The following is a 14,273-nucleotide window of genomic DNA, read 5'->3' as shown; positions in this document are numbered from 1 at the left end:
AATGTTCACAGCAGCTTTATTCATAGGTTCAAAAATAGAAAGACCCCAAATGTTCACCAAGTGATGAATGCAGAAAACATGATATAACCATAAAGTGCATCATTTGGCAAAAAAAAAAAAAAAAAAAAAAAAAAGTAAATTAAGCAATGATGCATGCTATAATACAGAGGAACCTTGAAAACATTACCCTGTATGTGGGCGGGGGGGGGGGGGGAGAGAAAGCATCTTTTCTGATTCAATTTATAGGAAATGTCTAGAATAGCCAATCTATAGAGAGAGAAAATAAGACTGGTGGATGCCTAGTTGTGGGGTGGGCTGGAGAGGACATATGAAAATGAATGCTCCTTTTGTCTTAACAGTGCATTGCTGTTTACAGTCACTCTGGGATGCTGCGAAAATGCCACAGGTGTCTAATTCTTCTATCACAGGTCCCACTGTGAAAGTTATCATCATCTCACGGAGAAAGTGCAAAATTAACAACTGCCTTTGAAAAATGTATTTTCTTAATAGATGCAAACTATTGCCTTTGGAATGGATAAGCAATGAGATCCTGCTGTATAGCACTGGGAACTAGATCTAGTCACTTATGATGGAGCATGATGGAAGATAACGTGAGAAAAAGAATGTATAAATATATGTGTGACTGGGTCACTTTGCTGTATAGTAGAAAATTAACAGAACACTGTAAACCAACTATAATGGAAAAAATAAAAATCATTTAAAACATGTATTGGTTTTTATTACCTCTTCCTTTAGTGCATGTTTCCTCTGTTCCAAACATATTTCTTTAGCTCTCATCATCTGCAGAGTCTCCTTAGAAACTGCATACTGGAGTTTTTCCATACGTTCAGCAGCTGCTGCCCATGATGCTTTACCAAATTTCTTCTGATCTGCTCGCATTCGATCATACACAGCTATTGGTAATGATTTTTTAAAGAAACATTGAGTCATTAAGACAACGTGATAGTAAAAAATTGAAAGTCTTAGATTCCACTGATTACATACTCAGAGATAAACATTCAAATCCCACCACTATGATAAATTACCTATAACAGCTCTAAAATACACTTCAACAGCATTTTAGATTCTATTTAAATTTCTTTTTTTTCTAGAGCCACACATGCTACATATGGAGGTTCCCAGGCTAGGAGTCGAATCAGAGCTGCAGCTGCCAGCCTACACCACAGCCACAGCAATTCCAGGTCCGAGCTATGTTTGCAACTTATGCAGCAGCTCTTGGCAATGCTGGATCCTAGCCCACTGAGCAAGGCCAGGGATCCAACATGCATCCTCATGGATATGAGTCGGGTTTGTTTCTGCTGAGCCACAATGGGAACTTCTCAATTTAAAATTCTTATTGAAGACATTAATCATCCTAAAAAATAAATTTTTTAAGATGAAACTGAGTTGTCAGGGTTAATTTTAAAACTTTAATAAAAAATACTCTTTTTAGGGGAGTTCCCATTGTGGCGCAGCAGAAACGAATCTGACTAGCACCCATGAGGATGTGGGTTCGATCCCTGGCCTTGTTTGGTGGACTGCACATCAAGCATTGCCGTGTGAGATGTGGTGTAGGTTGTAGATGCAGCTCGGATCCCGCATTGCTGTAGGTGCGCTGTACGTGCGCAGCTGTAGCTCCAATTCAACCCCTAGCCTGGGAACTTCCACATGCTGCAGGTGCAGCCCTAAGAAGCAAACAAAGCTGCCCCCGCTTTTCACATTAAACTTTTTTCTGTGAAAGTTCATACTTTTAAAATACTTTTTCTTAGGTATGTTGAAATCAGAACCGTAACTATCCCAGGTTACTTAAAATTATTTAAATCAAATTATTTTTCAGTCCTCTAAAAGTATTGTAAAGATCTGAGGCAGCATGAAATAAATCCTAGACATTAGCAAAGAGTCAGAATACAACTAATTCCCAAAGAAGGCACCCAACTTCTCTTTGCCAGCCCCCCCAAAAGAACTTTATAGTTTGCCACAATAGAGGCCTCATTCAAGAAACATTTCCTGATGATCAAACAACTAATATATTCTAGTTAAAGAAGTTTATCACTGATAGTATGTATGCTACTAGCTCATCTTGGGTCCATCCATCCTTATGCTCAATCATTTTAATAGGTCAGAGACACACTCTAACTATCATAAAGAAACAGGCAATCTGATTACGTAGTACCTAATGTAGTCTTACATCAGTGTACATTCTCTGGTGGTTTCTTTTATATATTCAGAAGTAACATTAATATTTTTATTCTGCTACTTTATCATAACCCTCTTTGCAAGGAAATACCTCAGTAACTTTGCCTCCGAATTTTACGAAATCTTAAATTCTTTACGATAATATAAGTATATACTTAAAAGTGAAAACTGTACACAGGCTTATAGTGGAAAAAGAGCAACTTCTCCCTCTCAGCTCTCTCTAAGTCTCAGTCCCAATGACCAAATATAACCAACCTGCAACTTGCTTGTGGTAGTTATTTCCATTCAAGACCATTATTATTTGTTGATTTAGCCTTTGAGTTCCTTCCTATCATTAGGTATTATTCAGAATCTCCTCTCAACATAGTTCTTTTGGATTCTCTGATTTAGTGTGGACTTTAAAATGCTAACATATTTGATCATCAATCTGATTTTTTTTTTTTTTTTTGTCTTTTTGCCTTTTCTGGGGCCGCTCCCGTGGCATATGGAGGTTCCCAGGCTAGGGGTCCAATCGGAGCTGTAGCCGCCGGCCTATGCCAGAGCCACAGCAACGCAGGATCTGAGCTGCATCTGCAACCCACACCACAGCTCACAGCAACGCCGGATCCCACTGAGCAAGGGCAGGGACCGAACCCGCAACCTCATGGTTCCTAGTCGGATTCGTTAACCACTGCGCCACGATGAGAACTCCCAATCTGATCCTTAATATTAGTTTCCAACATATATCTACTTATGCTGCTTGGATATCAAATGCTGCTGCCATTTCAAATCTCTGCCTACCTTTGGGATCAATACAGTAGTGCACTGTAGGGGAAAACAGCAGGCGGTTTGAAGACATTACAGCTTTGAGTTAAATTCCCATTTCTACCCGACATGTAACTTTTGGCAGAAACTTTAACTGTTCTTGGGCTCAATTCCTTTGAGTGATAAAGTAAGGAAATACAGCACCTACTCAGAAGACTTTTGTGGAACTGAATGAGAGTGACAGGTATTCAAATGTTTCTCTCATGTCACACTGCAATATTAACCAAATAGTCTGTTCTCTCTTCTCTCATGCATACATCACCACAATCATTCAAATTTATATGATGTTATTATTATTGTCTTTTTAGGGCTGTACCTGCAGCATATGCAAGTTCCCAGACTGGGAGTCTAATAAGAGCTACAGCTGCAGGCCTATGCCACAACCACAGCAACATGATATTTGAGCCACACCTGTGACCTACGGTGCAGCTTGTGGCAATGCTGGATCCTTAACCCACTTAGCAAGGCCAGGCATCAAGGATACTAGCCGGGTTTTTAACCAGTCAAACCACAATAGGAACTCCCATGTTTTATTATTTTCAAAGTTATTTTTCCATGTGTTATCTCTATCTGCCCAGCAATCCTACAGAATAGGCATTGTATGCATTTATAAACACCTCCAACATATATATACATATGAAACTGAGGGATTGTGGTAACTTAAAACCAAGGTTACACACCTATAGAAGTACAGTGAAACTAGTACCTAGTCTGCTAACTCTACCATTTTTATCTGAACTTGTAACCATAGCACAGAGTCAAACACTCTGCATAATCAAAAATAGTCCAGAGCCTTTTCTCTTGCTTCCCAACTGTGTCTGTGGAGTAGCTCCTGTCCTAATTCAGGCTCAAGTTGTCACCTACTACAAGAGTTAGTCAATACTTTTTCTTCCAACATCCTTATTGATGAATAGAATGTATTCTTCTATCTAACTGCTGTTCACTTCACCTAGATTTTCTAATAACTCAGTAATGCAGAAAATTATGAATATAGAGTGGTTGGAATATTCCTAGAACAATACTGGAATACCTCTAAAACAGATTCTTCTCTCTCACTGCAGTCCAGAATAAAGATGCCTGATAAGGTCACTATTAACATTACTTGGATTACAACCCTGTAAAAATACTCTACGGTGATCATTATATGTTTTTTAAAAAAAAAAAAAAGCACTCTGGTGTTTACAAGGAATCATGTTAAATTTGTTTTTAAAAACCTTAGTGTTCTGGAACTCTGTGGTGGCAAAGTGGGTTAAGGATCTAGTGTTGTCACTGCTGTGGCACAGGTTTAATCTCTGGCCCAGAAACTTTTACATGCCACAGGTGCAGCCACAAAAAACCTCTCTATGTTCTGACATACATACACTTGTCAGGAAAGGATTTTTTAAATTTTTTTTTTAGGGCCGTACCTGTGGCACATGGAAGTTCCCCAGGGTAGGGGTCCAACTGGAGCTATAGCTGCTGGCCTACACTACAGCCACAGCAACATTAGATCAGAGCCACATCTTTGACCTACACTAGAGCTCACAGCAACGCTGGATCCTTAACCCATTGAGCGAGGTCAGGGATAAACCCATATCCTTATGGATACTAGTCAGGTTCATTACCACCGAGCCACAATAGGAACTCCCAGAAAAGGGCCCATTTAAGATGTTTTTACAAGCAAAGCAGTAAAGTTAAGCTACACCTGGCTATGTGTAAGAAAGCAAATAAAAGGACCTGTTTTACTCCTGTAAAAAATAAACATATATACATACATACACAAGGAGCTCTTACAAATCAATAGGAAAAAAAAACAGGGATAGAAAAACAGAAGACAGTAATTGGGAAAAAGGGATATACAAATATCCTAATTATTACATGAAAACAAAAAAGGTGAAATCATTTTGCTGTATAGCAGAAATTAACACAACATTGCTAATCAACATACTTCAATAAAATACATTTTTTTTAACCAGATGACCACTCAGTAATAACCAAAGAAACATAAATTTTAAAAACATGGTACTATTTTGTTTATGTTTTCCTGAGTTCTGTGGAGTTACATGAGTGAATTTTTCAATCTTTAAAAGGGCTACAGGAATCCCCAAATTTGTAGCCAGTTGGTTAGAAGCACTGATGGCCTGAGGACATCCCAAATCTGCAAGTAGCATCTAAAGGAAGCCAGTCTTACTGTGGACTGTGCCTTTAGACTGTGAGGTCTATGTGAACGATTATTATCAGAATTAAATGACACTATGCTAATACTCATTACCATTATGTTGTAAAAGGACATGTGTATGTTAACACACATGCCTAGGAAAAGTTGAAAGGATATACCTTAACTTGTTAACTGCTTCTTTAACTGCTAAGATTGAGTGGCCTTTATTTATTTTTAATCTGTTATGAACATAATATACTTAAGCCACTCATTTTTGAAGATACTTTGACAAGGATAATTTTACTGAGTAAATCACCTTTTTGGGCTTTAGCTGTTATTTCAAAATATTTGACAGTAAGATCTTGAATGGACAGTACAGCCATGTGAGCTTTCCGCTGCCAATCGGCATCTTCTTTTTGTAGACTTTCAATTCTTCTGGGACCCAGGTAATCATTCTCCATAGAAATCTTTAAAGAGAAAAAGGAAAAATTAAAAAGATCACTTCTTTCGTAAACTTTTACTGAATATTTATATCAGACATTGTGTTTGGTGCTAAAGCAAAGAATTCTTTTGTTTCCCTGTTCTCAAGTAGAAGCTATTAAGAGAAATTAACAATAATGTTGAAGATATTTGACAAAATCATTTGGTCCCCCTTCCTCCTCTATCTTCTTCATCCCTCCCTCTTCCATATACAAAGGGCATAAAATATGAAGAGTGATTATTTCCGAGTGCAGAGATAAATTTATTTCCTCCTGCATGAAAAATATACTTTCAGATTAAGAATTATTGGTGCCACTAAAATACTTAATCACTGATATAAATAAAATAAGACTGACAACATAAAAAAATCAGCCTATCTACTACAGGACTCGAGAAAAAGTGAAAATGTTTTGTAAGAGTCAAAACCAAAAAAGGACAAAGGCAAGGTGAAAATCAAATAATGGAAAGAGACATACCAGGTGAATGTAAGAGAAAAGACAGTATTAATAACAAAGTATAGTTATTACACATGTTTGTTAATATGGAAGGTGCAGCTCAGGAAGAATAGCAACAGACCCTTTGTCTACTCCATCTGGCTTTACCACATATTGAGAAAAAGACTTAAAAAAAATCAAACAAGAAGTTAATAACATCATATTAGGATGACAGGGAAAAAACATTAAAGAAAAATGTTAACCTACCCCTGGCACACTTTAAAAAGTGATCAAGTTAGTTATCATACGCCACTACAAAATTATGATGAAAGTAGAAATAATGTAATATTCTCTAAACAGTACAATTAATAGAAATTAAAGTCTAAATAAAGACTCAATTGGACAAACATTAAAAACAAGACTAGGAGTTCCCATTGCGGCTCAGTGGTTAACTAATCCGACTAGGAACCATGTGGTTGCAGGTTTGATCCCTGTCCTTGCTTAGTGGGTTAAGGATTTGGCATTGCCTTAAGCTGTGGTGTAGGTTGCAGACACGGTTCGGATCGCGCATTTCTGTGGATCTGGCGTAGGCTGGAGGCCACAGCTCCGATTAGACCCCTAGCCTGGGAACCTCCATATGCCATGGGAGCGGCCCTAGAAATAGCAAAAAAAGACAAAATAAACAAACAAACAAATAAAAATTAAAAAAAACAAAAACAAGACTAACTAGGGTTAGTGAGGACACGGTGAAATAGGCACATGTAATATACCACTGGTGGAATTATAAATTCATTAAATACTTTTCTGGAAAGTATTCTATCATACCATAATCTCTGAAGATATTTAACAATAAAGCTTTGTAAAACACACCCATAAAATACAGTCTAAGCAAAAATACTTAAGAGTTTGTAACATATATTATTATTGATGTCATCTTTGGGTGGTGAATTACAAGTGAGTTTCTTCCTGTTTAAAATATGTACTTTCCAGAAGTTCCCATCATGGCGCAGTGGTTAACCCCCATGTGGTTGCGGGTTCGATCCCTGGCCTCACTCAGTGGATTAAGGACCCAGCGTTGCCGTGAGCTGTGGTGTAGGTCGCAGACGCAGCTCGGATCCCTCACTGCTGTGGCTCTAGCAGAGGCCAGTGGCTACAGCTCCGATTAGACTCCTAGCCTGGGAATCTCCATAGGCTGCTCAGGAGCAGCCCTAGAAAAGGCAAAAAAAAAAAAAAAAAAAAAAAAAAGTACTTTCCAAATCTTCTGTATTGTATATACATTGCTTTTATAATCATGAAGAAGAAAAAATGCTTTTATCTATTCTTGGGTTCACAAGCCATACCAACTAGACAAGCTGAAGACACACTATTCCAGGGGTTTCCTGTTTCTAGTCAAGCAAACAATGAGCTCATGTTTTCATATATGAGGCCCAGAAAGAGGCATAATTATGAGACTTACCTCTTTTTTTCCAGTGTGTGTGTTTCAGGGTGGGGAGGGGAAGTGGCTGTATGATCAGAACCTAAATGCCTTCCTTAATAACTGGAAAAAAGAATTCTGAGAGCTCCCTTTTCTAGGACTATAAAAATAGTGTCAAGCAAAGACAATTAAGCTAGTGGCAGCAGCTTAGGTTCTTGATATCTAAATTCTCTACTCATTTGGACTAGAATGTTTAAAAAAGATTCTCAGAGGAGTTTCATGGTGGCCTAGCGATTAAGGACTGGGCATTTGTCACTGCAGTGGCTCAAGTTACTGCTGTGGCTCAGGTCTGATCCCTGGCCCAGGAACATTTATATGCCACAGTGTAGCCCACCAAAAATTAAAATAAAATTAAATAAATTCTCAGGAGGTAATTACTGTATCTCCAGTCTCATACCACAGCTGAGACTTAAACGATGCTACTGGATATGGCTAATAACTGGAAATCATTTCAGCTGTATAAGTGAATAAAGACACCACTGTACCAGGTACTTTAGAAAATGTAAATATGAGTAAGACACATATTCTCCTCCAAAGAACCTAACAATCTAATGCGGGGGTGGGGGGCAGTTGGAGTGGGGTAGGCAGAGATATCTATGATATAGAAATCTGTCTTGAAATTAAGACACTTACTTGGCCCTGCTCTCAACAGTGAGACTTCTGACAAGTCATATAATCGTTCATTCAAGATGCTAACACATTCCACTATCCGCTCAGAGCCAGTACTGTACTAGGCAATAGGGGATAGTAAGATAATTAGTCTAGTGGAGGATCATCCAAATAAACTAGAAAAGAGCATGAAAAAGATGTCATGATACTGTATGCCTGAAATACCAAAGGGAGCACCATCTGTGAGAGATGGGGTGTAGGGTCTGGCAGACTTTCTAAAGGGAATAATGGGTAGGCGAGTTCTTAATGAACAAAGAGAATTCTACCAGCTAACAATGATGGTGGAGAATGTCTGTATAAAAAGAATAAAGAAAATATTTTAAAACCTTTAAGAAAAATGAAAGGTTTGGGGGGAGAGAATACATCTAGCTGTTTTTATCAGGACAGACTGTGAGGTTCATAAATAGCTGAAGATTTTGAAGGAGAGGTAGGATTTTGATAGTTAAATAGGAAAGAGAACCATGCTAAAAAGCATATTGTAGCTAAGAATTAACCTGAGCTACAGGTTAATTGGGAGTTCCCACTGTGGTTCAGCAGTAATGAATCCAACTAGTATCCACGAGGACACAGGTTCCATCCCTGGCTTCACTCAGTGGGTTAAGGATCTGGCGTTGCCGTGAGCTGTGGTATAGGTCGCAGACACGGCTTGGATACCATGTTGCTGGGGCTGTGGCGTAGGCTGGCAACTGCAGCTCCGATTCGACCTCTAGCCTAGCAACTTGCATATGCCATAGACGCAGCCCTAAAAAAACAGACCAAAAAAAAAAAAAAAATTAACCTGAATCTAGAGGCAAGTAAGTTCCATGCAAAGTAAAGGACAGAAAGCAGTCCATTCTAACTGGAGTTTAGGTAAAACAGATGAAGGCAGTAGGAGATGAGACTAGAAACATTAGGTTATAGTCATTGTGAGGAGGCTGGAATTTGTGCTTAATATGAGAAGGAACTGCAAACTACTGTGGGATTCTCAGCAGTAGTTAAGTGGCGTATTTAGACCTCAGTTTACATTTGAGCTTCTAAAAGACTTGTTTTTGGAGTTCCGCTATGGCACAGTTGGTTAAGAATCCAACTGCAGTGGCTTGGATGGCTGCAGAGGCACAGGTGTGATCCTGGCCTGGAGGAGTGCGTTTAGAGGATGTGGTGCCAGTGCTGTCACAACTGCAGCATAGATCTCAGACGCCTGGATTTGATCCCCAGTTGGGGATCTTTCCATATGTGGCAAGCTTGGCCAATAAAAAAAATATCTAAATAAAACAAAAAACAAAAACAACCTGTTTTCCATAACAAAACCATCAGCTCAAAGTTCAATCTTCAGCCTTGTGATGCTAGGGTCCAAGCTCTGAAAACATCACATTTAATTTTTGCCAATAGGAAAAGTTGGAGATTTTAGAACTGAAGAAGAGATTTGCTTCTTCCTATCTGTGTCACTTGACTTTCCTGTTTGTCGATCCTGTGATCACCATCCCGGACTTGCTTCTTCATCCCACATTTGCAGTGCCTTCCCAAAGGAATTAAGAGAATCCAGTTTGCACTCTCTCAGCCTTTGCAGAACTGGCCTGTGTGCCCAAGACAAACCAGCACCAGTCCAAGAGTGCTCCAGCACCAGAGACCTAGTTCTCTCTCTACTGGGATCAGACACACCAGCACTAGAAGAGCACCATCCTCTTCTTTCTCAGAGGTCAGCTCCGCAAGACCTATTCTTTAATAATTACCACCTTGTCCCTTTGAGACTCCTAATCCGGGGTGGGGGGGGGGTGGTTGCTTCTGCAATCAACTCTGGTATCTTTAAGAGCCACTTTTTTACCTATCTCATGAACAACTTTATACCTAGTTATTTGTATTAAATTCCTTCTGTTGAAACAACTGGTTTGATTTTCCAAGCAGAACTGAACAGATATAACCACAGAAAAGAGATGTAATAAACAGAACAAGAAATGCTCAAAATTTTAAAAATTTTGGCTGTGCCCACAGCATGAGGAAGTTACCACGTCAGGGATTGAATCCATGCCACATTAGTGACCCAAGCTGCTACAGTGACAATATGAGATCCTTAACCCACTGTGCCACAAGGGAATTCCTCAAAATTAAAAAAACTAACTCAGATCTTGAGGATAGAAATCCTTTTCTTTTTCTAACCTTTTTAAACCTTTTTTTTTTCTGGCAGTCCCAGGCCAGGGATCAGATGTTAGATGCAGCTGCAACCTATGACACAGTTGTACGACACTGCATCATTACCCCCCTGTGCTGGGCCAAGGACGGAAACTCAGTCCTGGTGCTCCAGAGATACTGCCAATCCCACTGCACCACAGTGGGAACTCCAGAAATCCTTTTCACCTGCATAGCTCAATATTGTTCAGGAGTTAGAAACCTTGCATTATGGCTTTTGAAAGAGAAAAAAATTAAAAACCTGGTGGTAATTATTTGGAGCTATCTTGTACTTTGTTACTGGATTATCTTTACCTTCAATGTACATGTATACTGAAATATACAGAGCACAACCATGCCATTCCTTTATTTTATCTTATTTTTTTGGCCACCCTGAGGCATATGGAGCTCCTAGGCCAGGGATCAGATCCGAGCCATGACTGCGACCCCATGCCACAGCTGCAGTAACACCAGATCCCTAGCCCCCTGTGCTGGGCTGGGGATCAAACCCAAGTCCAGTGCTCCAAAGAAGCCGCCAATCTCGTTGCACCACAGTGGGAACTCCAGGCCACGCTTCTTAAATGGTGTTTTTTAACTGACTTCCGAAAGTCAGTAGCTAATGTTGCAGCTGTTTAAAACACACAATTTACTGTACCTAAGATATTAAGCTAGGATACTAAGTTCTTTTCCTAACTTGGCAAATTTGAAGATGTACAGCACTAGTCAGCTGGATCATGTGCTAAAAACAATGACACCTCTGTTTTCAGTTTCAGGGCTAGAAAGAAAACAGTGCCTGTTTTTAACATGGAAAAAAGTATGTGTCAGTTTAGGTAGCTAGGATAGTGAGACTAGTTTATAAGCACAAATTTCTTGGCATGGAATTACATTATAAAGTACCTAACTAGCCTGGACACTGGGTTTTATATGAGAAGCTTAAGTGTTACTCTTGTCTACTGTTGAGATACCAAAAGTAAAAAATAAAGAACTCAATTCTTTTTTTTTTTTTTTTGTCTTTTTGCTATTTCTTGGACCGCTTCCACGGCATATGGAGATTCCCAGGCTAGGGGTCCAATCGGAGCTGTAGCCACCGGCCTACACCAGAGCCACAGCAGTGTGGGATCCGAGCTGAGTCTGCAACCTACACCACAGCTCACAGCAACGCCGGATCGTTAACCCACTGAGCAAGGGCAGGGACCGAACCCGCAACCTCATGGTTCCTAGTCGGATTCGTTAACCACTGCGCCACGACGGGAACTCCAAGAACTCAATTCTTAGGTGAAACAAATACCAAGATAAATGTGTCAATATATTGATGTAGTAGTGACCATAATGTGAACTTTCCAGAATGACACAATTAGATCTGGCATCATCTATTCCATGCATTTTTACATATAAAGCAAATATTAAATGTAATATTCTCAGCACAGAGTGTGAAATGATGCAGTTTTTAAGGTGAGAGACAAGTCCAAGAAAATGAAACAAATAGCTCAGATAAGAGGTAAGTACCACAACCTTGTAAATCAACTATACTTCAATAAAACTTAAAAAAGAGAGAGCGATGAAGTACCTTAATGTACGGTGCTGACACTATACATTTCAGTGTGCATGGTAGAATACACAGGGGTCCGGTGGTATAAAAATTGAACCCTAAACAAAAACAAGGGTTTGGAGTTCCCGTTGTGGCGCAGTGGTTAACAAATCCGACTAGGAACCATGAGGTTGCGGGTTCGGTCCCTGCCTTTGCTCAGTGGGTTAACGATCTGGCATTGCCGTGAGCTATGGTGTAGGCTGCAGACGCGGCACGGATCCCACATTGCTGTGGCTCTGACGTAGGCCGGTGGCTACAGCTCCGATTCGACCCCTAGCCTGGGAACTTCATGTGCCGCGGGAGCGGCCCAAGAAATGGCAAAAAGACAAAAAAAGAAAAAAAAAAGGGTTTGCCAAGTCACAGCATCTGCCCATTTGTCTGCTGGAATAGGGGTGGAGGTGGATGTCTTTTTCTATTTCACATAAAGACACCTAGTAGGCCAATTCACTGACTGACTCATTAAAACACTGGGTTTAGGAGTTCCCTTGTGGCTCAGCAGGTTAAGGATCTGGCATTTTCACAGCTGTGGTGTGGGTTCAATCCCTGGCCCAGGAGCTTTCCCATGCCAGAGGTGTAGTCAAAAAAACCAAACAACTCCCCCCCCCTCAAAAACACTGGGTTTAAAAATCCAGAGGATCACCTAGTTTAACATCCCATTTTATGGATGAGAAAGCTGGGGCCGATAGAGAATGTAATATTAGACATGCAGTTCTCCAACTTCAGTGTTTATCATAATTACATGGAAGACTTGTTATAAAACAAAGATTGCTGAGCTCCCGCAATAGGTTTTAGTAAAAGAGATATGAGGTGAGGCCTAAGACCCTGTATTTCTAACAAGGTTCTTGGTGATACTGATGCTACTCATCTGGGGATCAAATTTTTAAGAACCAGTGTATCAGACTTGAGTCTGGGAGCTCTTAGAGCCTTCCCTTTAAAATCTGGAACAGGACAAGGATGCCCACTCTCATCACTTCTATTTAACATAGTATTGGAAGTCCTAGCCTCAGCAATCAGATAAGAAAGAAAGAAAAGTTGTTCAATTAGAAGAGAAGATGTAAACTTGTCCTATGCAGATGATATGACACTATATATAGAAAACCACAAAAACTAGTAGAACTGATTACTTAGGAGTAAGTCTGATCAAGGTGAAAGATTTATATGTTGAGAACTATAAAACACTGATAAAGGAAGCTGACGATGATTTAAAGAAATGGAAAGATATATCACGCTCTTGGACTGGATAAGTATTTAAAATGGCCATACCACCCAAAGTAATCTACAGATCTAATACGATCCCTATCAAATAACCCATTATATTTTTCACAGAACTAGAACAAATAACTCTAAAATTTATATGGAACCACAAAAGACTCAGCAATGCCAAAGAAATCCTGAGGAAAAAGAACAAGGTTGGAGGCATAACCCTCCCAGGCTTTAGACAATAAAAAGCTGTATTAATCCAAACAGCAAGCTACTGGCACAAAAACAGACATATGTATCAACAGAATAGAACAGAGAATCTAGAAATAAACCCACACACCTATGGTCAATTAACCTTTGACAAAGGAGGCAAGAATATACAATGGAGAAAAGACAGTCTCTCAACAAGTGGTGTTGGGAAAGCTGCATGTAAATCAATGAAGTTAGAACACACTCTCACACCATATACAGAAATAAATTCATAATGGCTTAAGACTAAAATTAGACCTGGCACCATAAAACTCCTAAAAGAGAACACAGGCAAAACATCCTCTGACATAAATCTTACCAATGTTTTCTTAGGTCAGTCTCCCAAGGCAATAGAAATATAAGCAAAAACAAACAAATGGGACCTTAATCAAACTTACAAACTTTTGTACAGCAAAGAAAACCATAAACAAAATGAAAAGACAACCTACAGACTGGGAGAAAATATTTGCAAATGATGTGACTGACAAGGGATTAATTTCCAAAATATACAAACAGCTCATATAGCTTAACATCAAAAAATACAATCTAACAGATCAAAAAGTGGGCAGAAGACCTAAAAAGACCTTTCTCCAAAGACGACATACAGATGTCAGAGACATATGAAAAGATGCTCACCATAGCTAACCGTTAGAGAAACACAAATTAAAATTACCAAGAGGTACTACCTCACATCAGTCAGAATGGCCATCATTAAAGTCTATAAATGACAAATGCTGGAGAGGGTGTGAAAAAAGGGAACCCTCCTACACTGCTGGTGGGATGTAAACTGGGGCAGCCACCATGGGAAACAGTATGGAGGTTCTTGAAAAACTAAAATAAAGCTGCTGTATGATCCAACAATCCCACTCCTGCACATATATCCAGACAAAACTATAATTC

The 14,273-nt window shown here is 39.5% G+C and overlaps 1 protein-coding gene across 3 annotated transcripts in view; it reads right to left on the bottom strand.

Annotated features, from left to right (window-relative positions):
- JMY (junction mediating and regulatory protein, p53 cofactor) overlaps positions 1-14,273 on the bottom strand; it is a 76,951-nt gene that overhangs the window by 35,124 nt on the left and 27,554 nt on the right. For all 3 annotated transcript variants that reach the window (XM_021084484.1, XM_021084482.1, XM_021084483.1), the window contains 2 exons: positions 5,454-5,604; positions 745-914 (listed from right to left, as the gene is read on the bottom strand). In XM_021084484.1, the coding sequence (XP_020940143.1) occupies positions 745-914; positions 5,454-5,604 (321 nt within the window). The remainder of the gene's footprint in view (positions 1-744; positions 915-5,453; positions 5,605-14,273) is intronic.

This window comes from Sus scrofa, chromosome 2 (genome assembly GCF_000003025.6).
Source record: "Sus scrofa isolate TJ Tabasco breed Duroc chromosome 2, Sscrofa11.1, whole genome shotgun sequence".
NCBI lineage: Eukaryota > Metazoa > Chordata > Mammalia > Artiodactyla > Suidae > Sus > Sus scrofa.
Note: the sequence above shows the minus strand (reverse complement) of the source record. Positions and strands in the feature narration are given on the sequence as shown.